The sequence below is a fragment of the Brachyistius frenatus genome, unplaced genomic scaffold, assembly GCF_029030835.1.
Source record: "Brachyistius frenatus isolate BFR_SWC_R1_liver_20210118 unplaced genomic scaffold, ASM2903083v1 Contig_295, whole genome shotgun sequence".
NCBI classification, from domain to species: Eukaryota; Metazoa; Chordata; class Actinopteri; family Embiotocidae; genus Brachyistius; species Brachyistius frenatus.
This window is the reverse complement of record NW_027210894.1, coordinates 334,697-355,271: the sequence shown is the minus strand read 5'-3', so window position 1 is coordinate 355,271 and position 20,575 is coordinate 334,697. Positions and strand designations below refer to the sequence as shown.

Here is a 20,575-nt window from a genome sequence, read left to right as displayed (position 1 = left end):
TTTTTGATTTTATTTTATTTTGATTTTATACACTTTATTAATCCCGGAGGGGAAATTTCTTCACTACAGCAGGGGGTCTCTCATGGGGGAGCTGCTGCAGCAGGCTGCCACGAGCGCATCTGTGCATAACAGTTTTTTTTTTTTAATTGTTTTTATTTCTACTGTACATGTGTCTGGTTTTCAGGAACTTGATGTGTTGAAGTCTGTTTGTATAAACCTTGCCAAAGAGAGGTAACGCCATGCAAAAAGTGGGTTGGTATTTAAAGCTGGGAGGAGCTCTGAGTTTTCGGAGTCAGGTGGAGGTTCATGAGGGTACGCAGCCACCAGGGGCGCTATAGCTCACTTCTCTTCTGACTATCGGTGCTCCGCCCAGACCGGAAGTGACCTGTCAAAAAAAAAAAAAAAAAAAACGGAAAAGACGACCAAGATTTCCCAGGAAGGTGTCCAAAAAAAAAAAGTAACAGAGGTTTATTATTTGTATGAACACGTCAAAGACCTACATCGAAATACAGGAATCTCTGTGTATTCCAGGTGAGCACCATTACAAAATGCAAATTCCTTTCGTGTTTTTCTGTCTTGACTTTAGCTGCCTTGGTTACGTTTTAAACTGACCCGGCCCGGTTTGACGTCAGCTTTGTAAAGATATTCTAAATACGTATACAATCTAAATAACATTTGCAATTTAAATGCATTTTTGTTGTTGTTGTTGTATGATGAGCTAAAAACGCAGTACCATTAAAGTGGAATAATATTGTCTGCAGGGTGCTTTGTTTGTCCAGCCGCGGCTGTTGCAGCTAAAACGTCAGCTACTCTCTTGTGTTTTTGTTTACATGTTTACCTGACTTATTGTGTTTAGACAATTAATCCTTGACTCGCTAATTAAGCATCCGACTTTCTTAATAACAGCACCCAGCGGAGAAACATCAGCTGACGTCAAACCACCGTTTGGCAGCTGGTAACCGACTAAATGATCAAATGGGCTCATGAATAACATTTGTTTGCCGGTTAAAGATTTAAGTTGGGTGGATAACTTGTACAATATGAGGACATAAAGTATTAAAAATAATAATAAAAACAAACAAAAACACTTTCTACACATCCCTACTTCTGAGCTGAGTGTCATGTAAATGTTGATATATGAATGTAGGCCTACTATTGAGGACCTCATCTCTGTCAGTGGCTCCATCCAAAGCATCAAACTCGCATCCATCCTCTCATGTGGTAAACAATACAACTAGCCATGACCTTCCCTTTCAAATCAGCTGTGACGTTTTGTGATGCGCTGCAGAGATCCCTCCCTAAAAGCACACTCCCGTGTAGTCCTCTCTCTCCCCGGTGAAGAGGAAGACATGTTAAAGTAGAGAAAGATTAGCACTTCTCTTTGCACTGGAGGCGAAACCTTATTAACTTTCAATCATGGCTTTGAACAGACGACACTCTTATACTCCCAGGGTGAGTAACACTGACGCTTAACACCAGATCAGGTTTTATATTGTACATCAGCGATAGTTCCGATTGAATACGTCTGCTAAGATATAAATTATTACATTATAATGATGGAAGATTCATGTGAAGTAAGGGTTTGTGGTACTCACCGTACATTGGATGTAGTGTTCACCTCCTTGCATGTTGGGTCTTCATCAGATCAAATGTGTGTGAATATACAAGTATGAATTATCCTGTAGAGAAGATAAAGTCACTGTCCTCACATTTAATGCATGAGCAAGCTTCTTTCCCATTAATCTAAAGTATTTAAGTGGACTCTATAAAAGTATCTCGGTTTCAGTGGAAATATCGAGATCCTGTGTTGCAGCCTCTATTACAGAGATGTGATAATCCTGTTCTTTCTGCCCTGTGGTTTAAAACTGTCGCAGCAGCGTGAATTCACATGTTCCTTCAGCTCCATAAAAAGATTCAACTCTTTGCAAAGTCCTAGTTTGTCTTGAATGAACATCTTTGTCTTGAGATCTGGCTTGTTTATTAGGACCTCTATTGTGGTTCAGGACATATGACTGAGTATGTGTGTGTGTTTTTGTGTTTTGCAGCCTCAGGACTCTGTTGTCATTGAATGTTTTTGATTCCTAAGGCTGATTTTAACAGATGGAGCTGAGAGAATTATGGGATATTACTGTTACATGTAAAAAAAAAAGAAGCTCTTTGTTAGGGCCTTCTGCAGGTATGGTAAACAATATCAAAATTCATGAAAGATTCCTGCCAAGCCATGTCTATTTGACCAAGACGAAGAGATAAAAACATGAAAAAATGCGTAAGGAATTCTTAAATTTAGACAATAAATTCTCTGGCGTGTAACGACCTTGCCTTCCTTCTTTACCTTTTCTCTCCTTTTTGCATCTTATCTGGTTAAAAACCTTTATGTGCTTTGTTTCCCCCCGGTCTTTCTACCCGTTTTCCCCAAATCCTCCAGCTGACCAGCCCACTGATCAGCAAAATGAGCAGCACAGGAACAGTGGAGAGCAGTAGACCTCCAAAGGTAGGTCACTTTCCAGCACAGACACAACAAAGGAAGGAGAAGGAATACATAGATAGAAATCATTTAATCTGCAAGTGCATGGTGACTCACAGTCTCTTATCCACCTCTTGTCTACCAGATTGGCTCGACTGTAGAGGTGACTGGCAAAGGTCAGCGTGGCACTGTTGCCTACATTGGCGCCACCCTCTTTGCCAGCGGTAAATGGGTGGGTGTCATACTGGACGAGCCCAAAGGCAAGAACGATGGCACCGTACAGGGGAAGCGCTACTTCGCCTGTGAGGATAATTATGGGATATTTGTCAGACAGTCCCAGGTTAGTGACATAAATGTATTTTTTGATGTACTGATCGTTGTGTGTTGTACCCATGAGGGTTTGATGATGGTCACTGTCTCATCTAATAATGTGTGCCCTTCTTTCAATATTTGCTCTTTAATTACAAATGGACACTAAGAATTAGCTCCTGTTAGTGTCGTGCTGTCCTGATTTCACTCCTGTTTCACTCGGTGCAGCTCCAGGTGGTAGAAGACGGCTCCAGTGCCACCACACCAGAAACTCCTGAGTCTGGCTCAACAAAGATACCTAAACCAAAAGGTGAGGCCACAGGAACTCCTGTTACTGACACACAGTCTCCCAAAATAACAAATTGTAGTAGATAATAATTCTTAATTTGTTTTCTCCAGACATCCCTGAGACTCCCAAAACAACCAAGCAAGTAGGCAACCATGTATTTGTTCTCACAGTTTTGTTTCTGTGTCATTTGTCAGTTTAGTAATTTTGTGTTGTTTTAGTGACCTGGATTTAAAGATAGTTGGATTTCTGTGTATAGCTGTGCATGTAATGTAGATGTAACAAATATGGCCCATGTAGATATTCACTGTTTCTACATTCATTTTCAGACACTTTAAGTTTAAAGTGTTACTTTCTATAGAAGTTCTTTTTAATTAATCTTTTAAATTAATTGAAGGTGATTTATCAGTGCTGGATTCTCTGGGCTGTCGTTTGCAGTGTGTTTCTGACCAGAGGTGCTTGGTTTAAAAATTTCCCGCCAGATCTTGTCTCTTTTCTTCCCTCTACAGGAAAGAAAGTTGTTGTGACTACAGTGCAAACAAGTTTCTGTTTTGTCTCAGCTTTTGGGCTGACTTCTCATTTTTGTTATTCTGAATACCTTTTGCAGACGCCAGTGAACATTAAGAAGGTAGAACGATTTAAATTCAGCACTCTTGCTTAGCGTTGGTTGTTAATCGCACTAATGTGGCAACGCATCTTTGGCATTTACGTTCCCCTTTTCTTCCGTTTACATCTGCCTGAAGACATAACTTGTGAATGACAGCTGTCGTTTTCGCAGTATTTTCTCTTGGTTTTTCTTCTTTTTTTTCCCATTCACGTTTTTACTGAAGGCATCCCAAAATGATTTTAAGTTCATCTGATGGCGACTTCATAATTTCTCTTGGCCTCACTATTCTGTGATGTTTGCCCCCCTTTTTGACATTGTTGCATGAATTTTTTTTTTTTTTTTCCTCTTGTGCCTCGACTCGTCAATAGCGAACTATTCTTTAAAGTGGTGTTAAATGGTGCATGCAGCCATCAAAGTTAAGGTCAAAGGTCAATATAAACTAACATATGTGCTGCTAATCTCTTATCTTGCTCCATCGCTGGATGTGCGTGCGTGTGCGTGCGTGCATGTGTGTGTGCGTGTGTGCGTGTGCGTGCGCGTGTGTGTGTGCGCGTGTGAAACCATCCTTCTCTCTGCAACTCACCTCCTCCCCTGCAGTTCTCTACCCGCCGCTCTGCAAAGGTGAGCTTGTCTGCAGCAGACTGGAGAGGTCAAAGAGCATCAAAACATTATGATTTCAAAAGGCCGGTTATTCTGAAAAAAGTTTCTCTACTTTAACTATGCTTTAGAGGTTTTTTTTTTTCTTAGGGAGCTGGTTAAATCAAGGACACATTTTTGAAATCTTATCAAAGGCCTCACATTTTTAGTATGATAAAAAATACATTCTAAAATATAGTAAAAAAAAAAAAAAAGTAGTTGGGCTATGTTAAATCACTCATATTTCCCACAAAGCTATTTCTATTTTAATGGAAACCTATTGAGAATTCCCACCTTAAGTATCTACTGTTTATTTTTGAAGGGAGTGTAAGGAATCACAGAGCCTCAGGGACAGAAAATGTATTAGTTTTTAAATATAATAGTCTGAAACGTGCATGTAAGTAAGCATCCTTTGTTTTGATGACTTACTTTTGAAAGCCTCCATAGTAGTAGTCGTCTCACCATGGCTGCACATTGAGTTCTACCTGAAGAAATAGTTGTGACAAATATCATTAAACACCAGAATCTGTATGTTATAATAATTGTGTTGGTGGTATTTGAATAAAAGGTAGATGGCGATAAAGATGATCATTTATGGTAACAAAATGCTTTCTATCATCCTCTGAATTACATTGAAAGATGCTTTATCAGAATGTAAAAAATTCAGCGAGTATTGAATTATATCAAGCTTTCTCTGACGATGGAGAGGATGTCTTATTTTCAAAGGCTGGCTGTACCTTTCTGCGCTTATACAAATGTCACACAAAGTTTGAGCACAATCCAAACAGAGTAGTTGTATAATGTACCGAGTAGTTATAATGTGTATAGAAAAACAACAAAGTACTACAAGGTTTCACTATTCAGACTGAGGCTAACTGTGCAGCATTTTAGTTTGACATCACCCCCTCTGAGTCCTAACAGTCTCTCTGATCACACTGTGGCAGTGGAGCACGCCACGTCTCGCACCAGCTTCCTCCCTCCCCTCCCTCTTGGTACGTTCCTCCAGCCGCCCCAGCCTGTCGCTCAGGGTACGCTCTGTCATATCAGTCACTTCTCGGGGAGCGGTGTGAGGACGGTTGAATATAACGTCCTCCGCGGCACGGGTGCACACTGGTGTCGGTGTGAACTTGTAGGACAACACCGGGAGGTGACATGTTTGTTCCTGGAAGACACATGAAATAAGAAGAGTCTTGCATTTAATCACATCAAATTTCACAAACTGATCTAGCGACGTTCACTGGGTTTATCAAAGTTGCATGTTCGCGGTGGCAAAAGCTCTTGTGTTAATAATTGCATTGTTTACTGATATCAAAGAATGAACACCACGCTGTCTGTTTCTTTCCTCAACTTCTCCCTCTCGTCTCTCTGACACATCCCCGTCTTTGTCAACAGGCGTCTCGTGAGAGTCTCTTGTCCCCCCTGTCCGGTGATGTCAGTGAGGTGAGCCTGTCCTCCCAGCAGGGTGCACTGGGTGCCCCCGTCGTGCCTCAGCCCAGCGGGTCACCGTCGGCAGCAGCTGCCCCGGCCACTCCAAGCAAGGTGACCACTGCAAGAGCCATATCTAGTGTCAGCAGAGAAAACCTAACGGGTTCATTTTCAGTCCTTCCAGTGTTGCCATTTTGTTTTTATTTTGTCCATCCAGTTCATCATTTTAATGATTTTATTCTATTTCATCCATGTTGTTATTGTTGGACCAGGTGGAACCTGCCATATCCAAGCAGGTAGAGTTTTCTAACGGCTACATGCATGCGGACGATACCTGGCATGAGTTTACTAACAAGCTCAGGAAGGAAAAATGACCCTCAGCACCCCCTCGTGATACTTTATAATAGTTCAGAAATGTCTCCAGGGTGAACTTTATGGTGATGATGCATGGTTTAACTTTCCGAGACACTGAAAGACAGGCTCCACCACATCCACCATTATGTTAGAGAAATTAAATAATCTGTCTGTACAGAGTTATTGTATTCAGTGGTAGAGGCTAATTAATCTGGGGTAGTTATATTGTACATTTATCATCTTATTCTGTTTTTTTTGTGGTGGGATTTGATCAAGGTTTTGTCATTTGTCTTTACTCCCTTCAAATCTTGGGAAATAAACCTGTTAATCCTTTAAATTGGCATCTTCTCACCTCTCCCTCCACCCTTCCATCCTTCTTAGGAGGAGGAATCAGTGCGAGCTCAAGTGAAGGACCTGGAGGAGAAGCTGGAGACGTTGAAGATGAAGCGAACGGAGGACAAGGCCAAGCTGAAGGAGCTGGAGAAACACAAGATCCAGCTGGAGCAGCTTCAGGAGTGGAAGACCAAAATGCAGGAGCAGCAGGCCGACCTGCAGAAACAACTGAAGGAGGCCAAGAAGGTCAAAAGTAGAATTCAGTCATTTAGAATTATAACATTATCAGAGTGTTTACAATGTGCTGTGACAAAGATAACATTCAAACAGATTTTTAGAATATAAAGTTACTGATTTTTAAAGCCTGTACAAATGAAAGGAGCAGCTCTTCAATGATGTTTGCCTTTCTGATTTTTATTTTGTACATTCTCTACTTGGCAGGAAGCACGGGAAGCGCAGGAGGGCAAGGACCGCTACATGGAAGAGATGTCGGACACAGCAGACGCCATCGAGATGGCCACACTGGACAAAGAGATGGCTGAAGAGCGAGCGGAGTCACTGCAAGTGGAGGTGGACTCCCTGAAAGAGAGAGTGGAGGAGCTCTCCATGGACCTGGAGATCATACGGCATGAGATCTCAGAGAAAGGTGTTTAAACTGAGATGAACAGCATGTGTCAATGAATCTCTGATCCACAAAGATTTCATCTCTCTCTTCTTCCGTGTTCCCTCCTCGTCACATCTCTTTTACTGACCTTCCTGACCGCCGTCCTTCTCTTTATGTCATACAGGCTCGGATGGAGCCGCCTCAAGTTACCAAGTCAAACAGCTGGAAGAGCAAAACAGCAGACTGAAAGAGGCGTTGGTCCGGTCAGTACAAATGTCTCTTAAAAGCGCCTTTTGTTAACTGTTCATGATAAAATACAAAATGTGAAACCTTTCCATAGCAATAAGAAGAAATTATCTTTTTTTTTAAACCACAACTAGAGCTGCAACAAAGTCAATTGATTAGTTGATTTACTCAAAATTAATCACCAACTTTTTTAAGGCTGACTGGTAGAAATTTTTCACCTTTATCTGACATTTTAAAGACAAAACAGCTAATTATTTACCAAGAACATAATCAACAGATTAATAGATAATGAAGAGAGCTCTAATCATCACTGCTGACAGCTGTCTCCAGAAAATTATCGGAAATCAAAGAACATTAACTTGCATTAACTCTGAATAACTAAATTCCGGATCCTCCACAGGATGCGTGATCTGTCTGCCTCAGAGAAACAGGAACATGTAAAGCTGCAGAAACATATGGAGAAGAAGAACACTGAGCTGGAGACTCTGAGGACTCAGAAGGAAAAACTGCAGGAGGACGTGAAGCAGGCGGAGGCCACTATTGATGAGCTAAAGGAGCAGGTAAAGCCAGGCAGACACAAGAATCAAATTTGATGGAAAAGGTTTGACTTATGTGCTTAGTATGGACATTTAATGGAGGCAAGGACTGGTATTGTTTAAAACCTCATTTGGAAGTCCGATTTGAGCTGTACATAAATGCCTCCCTGTGTGTGTGTGTGTGTGTGTGTGTGTGTGTGTGTGTGTGTTACATGTACCAGGTGGATGCTGCTCTGGGGTCGGAGGAGATGGTGGAGACGCTGACGGAGAGGAACCTCGACCTAGAGGAGAAAGTCAGAGAGCTGAGAGAAACGGTCACGGATCTGGTCAGTGCAGCTGCATTGTTCAATTACAGTAGGGAAAAGATTAAAAAAAAAAAAATTGGGATATTTAGCAATGAACATGCCCGTTTGATCAACCAATCATTGGACCCATTTTTCCTGCATCAATAGGAAGCCATCAATGAGATGAATGATGAGCTCCAGGAGAACGCCAGAGAGACAGAGATGGAGCTGAGGGAACAGTTGGATCTGGGTGGAGCGAAGGTCAGAGAGGCAGAGAAAAAGGTGGAAGCTGCCCAGGAGACTGTGGCTGATTACCAACAGACCATCAGCAAATACAGAGAGCTCACCGCCTCACTTCAGGTAGGTGGTTAGGAGTGATGACATGTCACCGTTTGGATAATAGCACAGCTGTGGAAGCATGAGGCCTGCAGTAAATGCCCTGACACTGCATGAGCTTTTATTTTCTGTGTATTAGGATGCCAACAGAGAGCTGACCAGTCAGCAGAATACAAATGCAGAACAAGTTCAGCAACCGCCTGCCGAGCTGTTTGACTTCAAGATCAAGTTTGCAGAGACCAAGGCTTACGCCAAGGTAAGATCTGCACGGTGACTGTTTAGCAAGTTCACATCTTTACGACCAGTGTTGTTGTTGGCTCTCAGTCTCTTCATAATTAAACAAATGTCACTGTGTCTCCAGGCCATTGAGATGGAGCTGAGGAAAATGGAAGTGGCTCAGTCGAACAGACAGGTGTCCCTCCTCACCTCCTTCATGCCGGACTCCTTCCTCCGTCACGGCGGAGACCACGACTGTATTCTGGTGCTCCTGCTCATTCCCAGGCTCATCTGCAAGGTATGAAGCAGCGGGACACTCCATTTCAATTGTTGCGCTCAGTCTGTCGTGGAAACTAATGTGTTCGTATTGTCTTACTTGAAGGCCGATCTGATCAGTAAACAGGCCCAGGAGAAGTTTGACCTGAACGGGACCCTGGCTCCGGGAACAGGACTCAGAGGTCCTCCAGGAGAACAGCGCAGTTTCGCTTCAGGACTGGTGTACTCCCTCAGCCTGCTGCAGGCCACCCTGCACAAATATGAACAGTGAGCATAGCAGCAGCATCATCACTAATCTATCAGGATATTAAATATTGTGTTATTATCCGAGAAATGTGAAGAATACATGTACAGACATTTAAATTATAATCTGACCAGCTGGATGTGTCGTCAATCCTTGTCCTTCTTCCCTGCCCCGATTTCAGGGCTCTGAGTACCTGCAGCGTGGAGGTTTTCAAGCGCATGGGAACGCTCTACTCTGAAATGAGCTTCCACGAGCGCTCTCTGGATTATTTCATCGACTTGCTGCATAAAGACCAGCTAGATGAGACTGTTCAGGTGGAGCCTCTGACCAAGGCCATCAAATACTATCAGGTAACAAATGAGAGTGTTTTATATTGAAATACATCAGTGGTCTGTCTGTTAAAACACACGGGCTCCATTTATCTTCTGGGATTCACAGTTCAATCCTGTGTCTTAACAAATTTGATTTAATGCTTTAAAATGTCTCCCTCAGTCTGTTGAACTTTAGTTTTACAATTATTAACGAATAAAATATACTAAACCACCATGTTTATATATGAGCATCCTCCTATGTACAGGGATGCAACCTCACCTACTCGGTGAAATATAACAGGAAACATCTAACTGTATTCAAATGTAGTATTTTCTTAAATATCAAGTGTCTCTGTTTTGTCTTGCAGCAACTGTACAGTGTCCATTTGGCAGATCACACTGAGAACTGCACAGTGCAGCTGGCTGACCATATTAAGGTACTCGAGCTTAGTGTGATTTCATTGTTAATACAGAACTAACCGAATCCTGCATTCTTGCGTCGTTTAAAAAAAAAAGACAGAATTTGTTTTAATTGAAACATTTATTTCCTTTATAAACAATACTTCTGTAACGCAATGTGGCGTCCAAAATAGGCCGAGCATATAGCTACAGGTTTTTCTAACTGTAACTAACCCATGCAACCCTCTCCCCTGCAGTTTACCCAGAGTGCCTTGGACTGTATGGGAGTGGAGGTCGCTCGTCTGCGGGCGTTCCTGGCGGCAGGACAGGAGAGCTCTGGTCTGACAGTTCTTCTGAAGGACTTGGACACTTCCAGCTCTGATGTCAGGCAGTTCTGTAAGAAGGTCCGCCGTCGCATGCCCGGAACAGATGTAGCTGGAGTTCCTGCAGCTCTCAATTTTGGACCGCAGGTACAGAAACATGCTCATTATATAACTAAATGACAAAAATGAGTGCAGTACAGCTGACTGCATGTTTAACTGACATGTCACGTCTCATCTGGCAGGTGTCAGAGGCACTGACGGAGTGCAGGCGCCAGTTGACCCGTGTGGTGGCAGTACTCCAGGAGGTGGCTGCAGCTGGAGCTCAGATGGTTGCTCCACTGGGAGAACAGGAGGGTCTCAATGCTCTCAAACTAGAGGATATTTCCTACAAGGCTGTGGAGCAGGTAATGCCACTTTAAACTCTTTTTTTCCCCCTCACAACTGCAAGCTGAGCCAAAATATAATAATAAATAATAATTAGCATTTATTTGAACAAAATAGCAATGCAAATTATTTTATCAAGATTATTCAAATACTTGGGTTGTCAAAAATTCTGTAAATCTTTCCAAATGTATTTTTCTTTCCAAAACATCATTAGTAACTGTACTCAGTATTGTTGTTTGTGGAGGCGGACATAAGATGCCACTGCCCTGCTCGCTCATCCGTTCCGTTTTCTTCAAGGTATACGGCTCCCATGGCGTGAATGGCCCCGAGTTTTTGCGACAGTCCTGCAGCTCTGTCATCACTACCATGAACAAGATGGCTACAGCCATGCAGGAAGGAGAGTACGATGCTGAAAAACCACAGAGAAAGGTATTCGTATGTCTCAACTTTTTCACATGTTGCATATTTCTGCCATTTGTCAAGTCTTCTTTTTTTTTATTTCCAACCTTCTGATCACGGTGCCTTCCTGTCCTCAGAGTCCTCCAGTGGAGATGAGAGCCTCCACCGTCAGGGCTGAGATGACTGACGCTGAGGGTCTCGGAGTCAAATTAGAAGACAGAGAAACGGTCATTAAGGAGGTCAAGAAGTCCCTGAAGATTAAGGTAACCCGATGAGGAAACATGCAAAAACTAAAAATATCAGATACCTTCAGAAGTGTAGTGTTGTGCACATGTCTGCGAAAAAGGGACCAGAAACAGAGGAGGGAAGCTGAAGTAACGGGCATAAGAGGTGTTGCTGTACCTCTCTCTACCAGGGTGAGGAGTTGAGTGAGGCCAATGTCCGCCTGAGCCTCCTGGAAAAGAAGCTGGACACCTCAACCAAAGATGCGGACGAACGGGTGGAGAAGATTCAGACCAAACTGGATGAGAACATTGCCCTGTTGAAGAAGAAAGAAAAGTAAGACGGATGAAGAAGCAGATTTCACATCCCTCTTTGTTTTTCATCTTTCTCTCACCTCTCCCTTTTCTCTATTATGCGTCTTACTTTCCTTCTTCCTCATCTTCAGGGAGTTTGAAGAGACGATGGATGCTCTGCAGGCTGATATCGACCAGCTGGAGTCGGAGAAGGCAGAGCTGAAACAACGCATCAATAACCAGTCCAAGATGACCATTGAGGGGCTGAGAGGCTCGCCTGCCTCAGGAATTGCCTCTATTGTTAAGGGCTCTGCTGGAGGTGAATTACTAGGTGATTATGGTTTTGTTCGACAAAATATTAGGACATCCTCCTAATCATCCTGCAGAAAACCTATTTCAACCAACTGATAATGCGAGATGTTTAATTGCATTATAATAAGAGTCTTTTGTCTTTTTCACAAAAATCGTCTCCAAATCTTGGGGAAAAGAAGACGACAAAGGAGAAGCACAAGGTGTCGTAGTGATTAAAGTCTCACCATTATCCTTGTCCCTCCTCCAGCAGGTGTGCCCGCCTCCATAGCAGGGTCAATGCAGGTGGTTGACTCCCCTCTCCTCAGGCAGCAGGTTGAGGCCCAGCGACTGGGCATTAAACACCTCAAGAATGAAAACAACAGGCTCAAGGTACACTGGTTTGAATATTAGTAATATGTTAGTAATATGCACAACCTGTGTAAACCCTTGTAATTTTGACCTGGAGTGTATTTTACTTACAGGCAGAGAAGATAAGAGCCCAGCTTGCCTCCCTGCCACCGCTCTGTCCTCCCAAACTCCCACAAGGGTCCAGACAAAGCTCCATGCCTCCAGAGGGACTGAACACGGGCATCTATCGCAGGACCGACCAGCTGCTGGCAACCCTGCTCAAGCTGAGTGCCGAGGTGAAAGTGGTGGACATTACAGGGAAGACAACAGGTTTGTGTGCTCATTTTAGTTGAGGTCTTTCAATATCTTTCATTTCTAGAGTAGACATGCGCGTGTGTGTGTTTGCTTCTGTTACCAGCTGATTGAACTCTTCTCTCCTCTCCCGTTTCTTCCAGTCAGTGCCAGCTCCCAGCTGCTGGAGCAGACCGCTCGACTGCAGAACCTCAGTGATGCTCTGGACAAACTCAAGGTTACACTTCAAGACCCACCCCTTGTATAACGTCTATACCATGTCCATCAGCTCACGGTATCACAAAACTTAACAGTCACATCAAATCTTGCGTTTCAGGGTGAGGTAGCTGAACATGTGGTCTCGTATCAGCCTGGAGCAAAGGCTTCCTCTGACTTTGCCACATTCCCGGTGTCCTCCTTTGTTAAGGTGCTACCATGCAGTACACTATTCTAAGTTTCTTTCCTTTGAACAAGATTTTAACACTCGTGTTAGAAGTGGTGGATCAGCACATGCAAAACACATCACGTGCATATTTGTGTTTTCTAGGCCAAGGAGGAGAAGAAGGGAGGAACCGTGTTTGTGGGTCATGTTGCTATTCCATGCACCCGCGGACAGGAACAAGTCCACCGCCTCGTCCTATCGCAGCAGCAGCTGCAGCAAGTGCACCGCCTCCTCATGGTCTAAGACGTCGGCCTGCAGCCGCGGCTGACGGACATCAAGAAAGGCTCGTTTTTTTTGTTCTCCGATCTCTTCCCACTAACACTTTACTTCTACATTCTCCTATTTATCCCTTTTGCTTTTCACTATTCTCAGGAAACTGTTTCCACTATTTGCAAAGTTATAGCACTAATCCATTTGACCAACAGCAGTGTCTTTATACTGACGTAAAACTCGTGTCCAGGACTCCTGTCATGTTTTGAAGGCATGTTTTCATTATTAAAACGGATTGTGCAACAGTTTTGCCAACTTTTTGTGGAAATTTGAAAAACAAGTGATTTCTACAGCAGTCACACCAATTGATCTGCTTTTTCCTATTTCTATCTTTTTGTATTTGTTGCAATTCGGACAATAAAAGTAAGCAGTTCACTTCAGAGCAAGAAATATTATTTATGAATGTTATGCCTCTATGCTATCTAATGTGTTTTGAAAGACATAAGCTACTGAAGTTTACAGTCCAATATAAAAATCCTCTGCTGACAAACATGCAAATCTAGGTTTATTAGTTTTTGTTGAGAACAGCTGATGATGGATTTTTCCCAATTTTGGTAATGTACAGTTTAGCATACAAGTTTTAGTTAAGTTTATTTCCTGTTTAATCTTAATACTAATTTAGAGCTCAAGAGATATTTTCTACCAAAGGTTGAAGTGATGATGTTATCAAAATGTAGCTGGACTGCTTTGGGACTGCTTTAAAGAACAATGGGCTTCATTCACCAATATTTTCTTAAGAATTTTCTTAAATTTGTTCTTAAAAAATGTCCCAAGAAAAGACTGTCAGATTCATGACGTGTTCTTAAACCCCGGATTTGTTGGCACCTTTGTTCTTATCTCGATGAATACCACGGTCCTCGTAAGTTGAAAGGGCGTGCCAGTTGTCACTAATTAGCATAAGTAAACATCCTGCCAATGCCCATAAAAGGGCATGACACTGCAGTACGGAGTCACAGCAAGTGAAGGAGAGAGAAGATGAGAGAAACGTAAATGCTAACAGACGTTGGAGCAGCAGAGTCCAAGAGGAAGAACAACTTCAGCCCCGATCCTGTTCACCTGCACCCCGATCCTGTTCACCTGCATCCAGATCCTGTTCACCTGCATCCAGATCCTGTTCACCTGCATCCAGATCCTGTTCACCTGCACCCCGATCCTGTTCACCTGCATCCCGATCCTGTTCACCTGCACCCCGATCCTGTTCACCTGCACCCAGATCCTGTTCACCTGCACCATGTCTGATCTCAGATCCTGGACATCCAGGAGTGAACGGTCAAACCACTGACAGACAGCCTCAACACTGGTTAAATCCCAGAAACAAAAAGTACAAATACACTGAAACCTCTTTGATTTTTAGTGGCATTTCCACTCAAAGGTGTGTGCTCTTGAGTGTGCGTAGATTTTGTTCTTACCTAAAAAGAAATCTCATAAGAAAACATTAGTGAATGCCAGAATCTTCGTCAAAACTGCATAAGTGGGGTTTAAGAAGAAATTTCTTCTTAAGATCGGTTGATGAATGAGGCCCAAAGTGTTTAGCATACTTGACCTGTGTGGGACATTAAGAGACATCACTGAAAGTTAGGACACTTGGAGCTGTAAGAAGTGAATTTTAAAAAGGAGTCATACACGGTCCTGTGCTGAAACCTTAGTGGAAACTTTAATAGAATACATCACCTGACACATTTACAGTGAAGAATATTTAAAACTGTTACGAAAGGAACAATGTATTTACAATCTCGTTTTAGTGTCGAAGAAAAAAAATAATTAGAAAACTTAACAATTCAAACTAACCCAATGTAAAGTACAGCGCCTAAACATACGTTTATGTCATTCACACAATTCAGTTAAAATAGGGGAGAACTAAGCTCAAGTTGTGTAGTTCTGCTTTAAAACAGGACTATAGTGACGTTAGGCACTGCTCTGCAGGAGAGACTGAAGTAGAAAGCACAGGAAGAAGAGCTGCGTGTCTAAAGCTTGTAAAACACCCGTGCCTCAGTCCTACCAGCCATGAGGGGGATCATGAGTGGGTCCGTGCTGGGTGTACGGGGCATAGTGGCGTCTGGTGTGTCGGTTCCTCATCACCTGCTGATGATGGTGCTCTCTGTAGGGCTCCAAGTAGTGAGGAGAACTGGAGTCGGCGTCTGCAGGACAGACAGGCGTACATGGCAGCTCACTGACGCCCACAATGACTGGATCACACGAAAGTGAAATTTGACCTGGCTGGTTTGGTTCATTACACCACAGGGACGTCGGCATCCCAACTCCTGTGTACTTACTATTTCTCCGCGGATGTCTGTGGAGTGGTTGCAGAGGCTGCGGTGGGGCAGCACGTCTGCAAGTTCTGGCAGCTTTTGGGCGATACGTCTGTTGTCTTGGGTTGTTGTTCTCAAAGTTGAAGCAACCATCAGGCAGAGTGTCGCTGGAGAACTCGTCTCCGCAGCCGCTGGAACTCCTCTTTGTTGGGCGGCAGTCTTCTAGATGCAAGAAGGAGAGAGAAGCAAGAGGGAACGTCAAGTCAGAAGAAAAATGAAATGTCGAAGTGGTGTTGGAGAGGCCGTGTGAAGGTGTTGAAAAAAGAAAAACTGTCCTGAGACCGAATGATTTATCAATATCTGAGGTTTACTGTATTCTAGGGATTGTTTTTTGGCTAATGTTTGTTTCCGTCAACATTTGCAAAGCACTATAACTCTGCAGTAGTGAGATTTTTTTTGTAGATGGACCATGTTTACCAATCACACAATCATAAAAAGGCTATAACATGTCCATGGACATTTATAAGTTGTTCTTGTCTGCTCTTGATTCAGAATAGTAAATGTCCCATAGCAGACAGCAAAACTGGCCCAGGAGAAACTCGGTAGTAGTAACATCTAGTATTTTAAGCAGCTTTTCCCTTTCTATTATAGACAATACGTAGTCATGAAGCAAAAACCTTAAAAACCAAGAAAACCTCTATGTGTAGACACAAATAGCAAAATTAATAAGGTACTTTGAGGCCCTCTCCAGCTGAGACAGTACTGATAAAGCAGCATGACATGCACCAGTATGACTTCTATAAACACTCTAGTTATGACAAGATTTACACGAACATTGTGGTCATCCTCTAAACTCTGGACAGGACATATTTCTAAGGTCTCTACAGAAAGACTTCATTTAGGTTCCAGTAAAGCTGCCGTTTAATTTAAACTGACAATAAGCTCAAGATTCTGTGGAAAATGTCATATCACTATTGCACTGGATTTATACTGATATACAACACTGTCATTTTAACATGAGCTTGTTTTCTACTGCGTCAAGATAAGCAACCGTCTGGTTCGTACCGCAATACTATAAATCAAGATCTGAGTGCTGGATGCCATCATGTGGTGACTGATTGCTCGTCCCCATAAAATAAATGAACAGAAACAGTCTTAATCAACATCATCATCTGATGTCTTACCTGCAACCTTTGTGGCACTCTCACAGGCTGACTTCTGATTAGTAACTTGAGGATGCTCTAGAAAGAACAAACTCGTGTTCATGAGTTTCCGAAGTCAAAGACTTGGCAGAGTAACGTCTGTTTATGGAAAACACCAGCATCCCAATATTGCAGCAATGCCTAAACCACGAATACAAAGTCCCGTCTTATAGTGGGAGTGAAATCTATTAGTCTGTGTGTGTGTGTGTGAGACACTGTCATCCTCCTTACCAATAGCAGTCAGTGGACAGGGCATTATCACACCCCAGGCCTGTGCGGTGTGCTGCAACAGAAGACAGGTTATCCTGCGGTGGGCTATGGCGTTCCAGTGGACTCCGTCCTTCGTGCGATGGTGCAAGGAGAAGCGGAACTGGAAGTGGAGGTCCAACAGATCCATCCCATAGGCATCAGCCAGAGTCCCGCCGAAGAAGTTGGCTTCAATCACATCTGAGCGCAACTGAGAGGCCTTGTACTCAATCTGAGATGAACGAGGGAGAACACTGAGCTTTGAGGCTGAAAGAGCAGCAGCAGACTAATGGAAGTGCAGAAAAATGACTCAAAAAGATTAAAACACAATTTAGGTATAAAGACTGGAGTCTCAAGACAACAGACGTATCGGCCAAAAGCTGCCAGAACTTCCAGTGTAGCTTCTGTTGTCTACTTGATGTGGACATGTTAACTATATCTACAATGATCAGTTTCACTATGGCCCTACAGGTGTGACTACGTGCATACAGTATGGTGCGACCGGAAGGGAAAGATAAAATGAAGAAATGAAAAATAAAACTATTTTCTCTACTTATTCTGATGTAGTGTACTTAAACAATGTTTTTTTTTTTTTTTTTTTTTTTTCAATGTCACAACAGTGGGCTGAGGACAGTGACAGTGCTGCAGTAGCAGTTAAACACTGCTGATGTTTCATATTAAGAACGTGTAAGAGGAAATACTTTGTGAAACCGAATATGTGCAGACTTGATCCAACAAACCGGATTACCATGTATAGTTATAATGAAGGGCTGAGAAACAAAACCGCAGATCCTGCCAAAAGTGAGTCAGTCTCTGTAGACCCCATGTTAAAACTTTACAGCAGAAATAAACATGTTTACAGCCTGGTGCAAAGAAAGGTTTTAGTCTTTGTAGCCGATTTCTCCATTTATGATAACTGTATGGGGGAATATTTTTTTTTATAACGCATCCATTTAAATTGCATTAAGGCTTAAAGTTACACATGATTAAGGGCAGGGCTGCTTTGAGTGACAGGTGGGTACCATCGCGGCTGGAGAGCTGCCTGCAGCTGCATAAACCGGCCATGCAGACAGACAGTGTCACTCATCACGTACTTCAACTTTTTATTTTGAGTGCACAAGTGTATTCTAGTGTGGAAACGTCCCGGTATCGTACTCATAAGAGTCCACAAATTGAAGTACAAAACACTGGACACTTTTCACCCTCAACAGTTGGCATCATGGCTGCATAGCGGGAGGAAGCACCGACCTATTTTCTGAGTTCGGTGGCCAATGAAGCTGCAGCTGATGTGGAACACTGCACGACACAAATACCACCAAGTCTGCGTCTTTTTTTTTTTTTTTTCTTCTTTAACACACATTCTATGGTTAAAATGTAGTTGGTTGTGGACGACGTACCTCGGGCACGAGGAAGCCACCTTTGAGCCTCTCTCCTAAGGGCATGGCAAGGTTCCACACGACCAGCGTTTCTTCGGGCAGAATCCCGTTCAGCTCATTAAAGAACTTATGCAGGTTCTCCTTGTAGTCGTCGTTAATCGAACTGGATTTGTATCTACAAAACACAGCACGGATAACAACATGGAAAGAACAAATTGACGATGAAAATACGAATCGAAGTCGACATTCATTAAAAGTGATTCACGTGACACCAGGTAGGGCAGCAATGTCAGGCAGGATGACAGAGATGGATTCTGCTATATAAACACTCATGATTTATGCGGTATATTTTGACATACCTTTCATACATGCCAAAAGATAGTAGGGGTGTGTGGGAACAAAAAGTTTCTTTTAAAATCTGCAATACTGATATTTCATGATGAATTGTTTCACATATTTCTGTTTCATTATAGTGGCACCTACCGAATCAATGTTGGATTATATCAAATGAATAGCTTGTTATTTGGTATACAGTACGCTGGCATCTACCCACCTGGAAATATCCCAGATGCAGGAGTTGACATAGACCACATCTGGTTTCAAGCCATTGCGGAAGTCCTCGAGGATGCTGTGCATGTAGTGAGAGTAGATGCGGGTGACGAAATAAAAGCGGACCAAGTGGTGGGCGGATTGAAACTGCCGAACCTCCCTGTACTCGGTCCCGTTGTGCATTTCATCCAAACAGCCTCCTTCCACCAGGCAGTCCTGTTCGAAGCTCATCTCGCCCTGGACGAACAAGTTGAGCGTGAGGACAGCAGGAGCAAGAAGGGACACCTGTTACACTGCGGGGTTTTTTTTTTTTTTTGGGGGGGGGGGCGATTACAGCATTCAGAAATGACACAAATAAACAAAAACATTAAAAGCATGAATATTAAATCTATATATATTCAGTGGACAGATGTGTTGTCCAGTGGAGTGCACTTTCTTATACATATCCTTCATCTTGCCTTGCTCCTTAGTTGTCTTAAAGAGAGATATTTCTCCTTTTGCAGCAGCAGAACAATGTCCTTGTATATGGACCTCTGAACTGAGGAGGAAACACAGCAGACCTTAAATTCACACAATACAGGGTTCTTATGGATTTAACATATCTTTACTAAACTCTAGTTAAAATACTGATTATTCAAGAGCAAGTTGGAGTCATTTTGAAATGACACGGGTCAGACTTTCCAGCAGCAAGAAAGACATTTATTTCAAATATTATTTGAAGGAGGTGAATGAACTGTTACTCACTGGAGTCGCCCAACACCACAATGAACTTGTTATGGAGCAGCTGACAGGCCTGCTGGTGGCTGACGGACTTCATTAACTCCTTCTGTGAAATACAAAGCCAAACAGCTTCATTTTTTAAATTTATTTATTTAAACACTATAATCTCGAGAAGTCCATTGAAACGTGAAATAAGATGGGTGTGCCAGTTGTTATAAAGAGAAATAACTTACCAGGCAACGGTGAACACTTCTGATAATAAATTGGGCTCAACATACTAATGACCAAGCCGCCTCAGGGAAAAACTAAACGTATGTAATAGATACTTACCATTGTTGAATTGAGGGAGTTTGGCGATTAATTTTACACTCAAAGTTAACGACGAACCTTCACCCCGTCGACTTCAACGTTAGCCAAACTTTTCTGGAGCGCGAATCAGCTGTCTGGACGTTTTTTTGTTTTTGTTTTACGACCAAAACTCACAATTAGTCCTCCTCAACCGGTGACTATTTCAACTTAAAACCTTGTTTTACAACTTGAACGAGCTGTCAACTCGGTTTTTACTTTGTTTTGGTTTTTTTTTTTTTAACATAGAGGTAACGAACTGCTCGACTACTTTTAAATTAAAAGATGCAGGCGACGCCAATTTAGTGATGCTTTCACTGACTGTCAGTAAAACCCAGAGTTTCAATATCGCGATACCACGCGATGCATTCAAATGTGTTTTCATGACCTGTTGTTTTAAAAAAAAAAAAAAAAAACACGTTTTTCTGACAATCGGACATCAGCCTGAACTTACCTATATGATGATTTAACAATTTAATTTCAAAATGGAACCATAAATAGTTTTTTTTTTAAGTAAAATTGGCATAACACATACTTTTGCATCATATTCAAAATAGTTGGATTCATCTCTCCACATTTGCTATGAATTCCTCACCCACTGACCCATCCATGTCGCCTTCAAGGCCCTTAGGGCGTCAATTTTATGTCCAGAAACCAACCTGTAATTCTACACTGGGATAATACTTGGCTCCTGGTTTTTCATTTATCAATTAATAACTGGTCATTTGATTAAACACAAATGAAGAAGACAACCAATAT

The 20,575-nt window shown here is 42.5% G+C and overlaps 2 protein-coding genes across 9 annotated transcripts; one reads left to right on the top strand and one right to left on the bottom strand.

The window, feature by feature from the left end:
* The first annotated feature begins 396 nt into the window (after nt 1-396).
* On the top strand, nt 397-13,504 carry LOC138635169 (dynactin subunit 1-like). Of its 8 annotated transcripts, none has more exons than XM_069722539.1 (31): nt 397-531; nt 2,426-2,491; nt 2,610-2,804; nt 3,002-3,083; nt 3,173-3,204; nt 3,667-3,687; nt 4,264-4,287; nt 5,695-5,841; nt 6,000-6,023; nt 6,463-6,660; nt 6,856-7,060; nt 7,203-7,281; nt 7,665-7,824; nt 8,022-8,126; nt 8,253-8,444; nt 8,560-8,676; nt 8,782-8,934; nt 9,019-9,179; nt 9,338-9,506; nt 9,836-9,904; nt 10,124-10,336; nt 10,432-10,593; nt 10,871-11,002; nt 11,110-11,235; nt 11,388-11,530; nt 11,640-11,806; nt 12,050-12,168; nt 12,261-12,456; nt 12,582-12,655; nt 12,755-12,844; nt 12,965-13,504. In XM_069722539.1, the coding sequence occupies exons 2-31, from the start codon at nt 2,450-2,452 to the stop codon at nt 13,100-13,102; spliced, it is 3,735 nt and encodes a 1,244-aa protein (XP_069578640.1). In that variant the 5' UTR covers nt 397-531; nt 2,426-2,449; the 3' UTR covers nt 13,103-13,504. The 8 variants fall into 8 exon arrangements, with proteins under 8 accessions (XP_069578640.1, XP_069578638.1, XP_069578637.1 ...); XM_069722537.1 differs by having other exon boundaries at nt 12,047-12,168; XM_069722536.1 differs by having other exon boundaries at nt 11,640-11,818.
* A 1,620-nt stretch (nt 13,505-15,124) lies between these two features.
* On the bottom strand, nt 15,125-19,568 carry fam113 (family with sequence similarity 113). Its single transcript, XM_069722534.1, has 7 exons — nt 19,496-19,568; nt 19,210-19,289; nt 18,756-18,988; nt 18,224-18,377; nt 16,812-17,058; nt 16,563-16,619; nt 15,125-15,600 (listed from the first exon to the last, which is right to left on the bottom strand). The coding sequence occupies exons 1-7, from the start codon at nt 19,566-19,568 to the stop codon at nt 15,125-15,127; spliced, it is 1,320 nt and encodes a 439-aa protein (XP_069578635.1).
* Between the last annotated feature and the right edge of the window lie 1,007 nt (nt 19,569-20,575).

What these genes read in the sequence shown, in the direction of transcription:
- LOC138635169 (XM_069722535.1), top strand. Translation starts at nt 2,450, where the DNA reads ATGAGCAGCACAGGAACAGTGGAGAGCAGTAGACCTCCAAAG. An exon ending in AGAGCAGTAGACCTCCAAAG is followed by an intron (nt 2,492 to 2,609) that starts GTAGGTCACTTT and finishes CTTGTCTACCAG; the next exon opens with ATTGGCTCGACTGTAGAGGT. An exon ending in TTGATGAGCTAAAGGAGCAG is followed by an intron (nt 7,825 to 8,021) that starts GTAAAGCCAGGC and finishes TACATGTACCAG; the next exon opens with GTGGATGCTGCTCTGGGGTC.
- fam113 (XM_069722534.1), bottom strand. Translation starts at nt 19,568, where the DNA reads ATGAAGTCCGTCAGCCACCAGCAGGCCTGTCAGCTGCTCCATAACAAG. An exon ending in TGTGGTGTTGGGCGACTCCA is followed by an intron (nt 19,290 to 19,495) that starts GTGAGTAACAGT and finishes TTTCCTCCTCAG; the next exon opens with TTCAGAGGTCCATATACAAG. An exon ending in CTGTCCACTGACTGCTATTG is followed by an intron (nt 16,620 to 16,811) that starts GTAAGGAGGATG and finishes TGTTCTTTCTAG; the next exon opens with AGCATCCTCAAGTTACTAAT.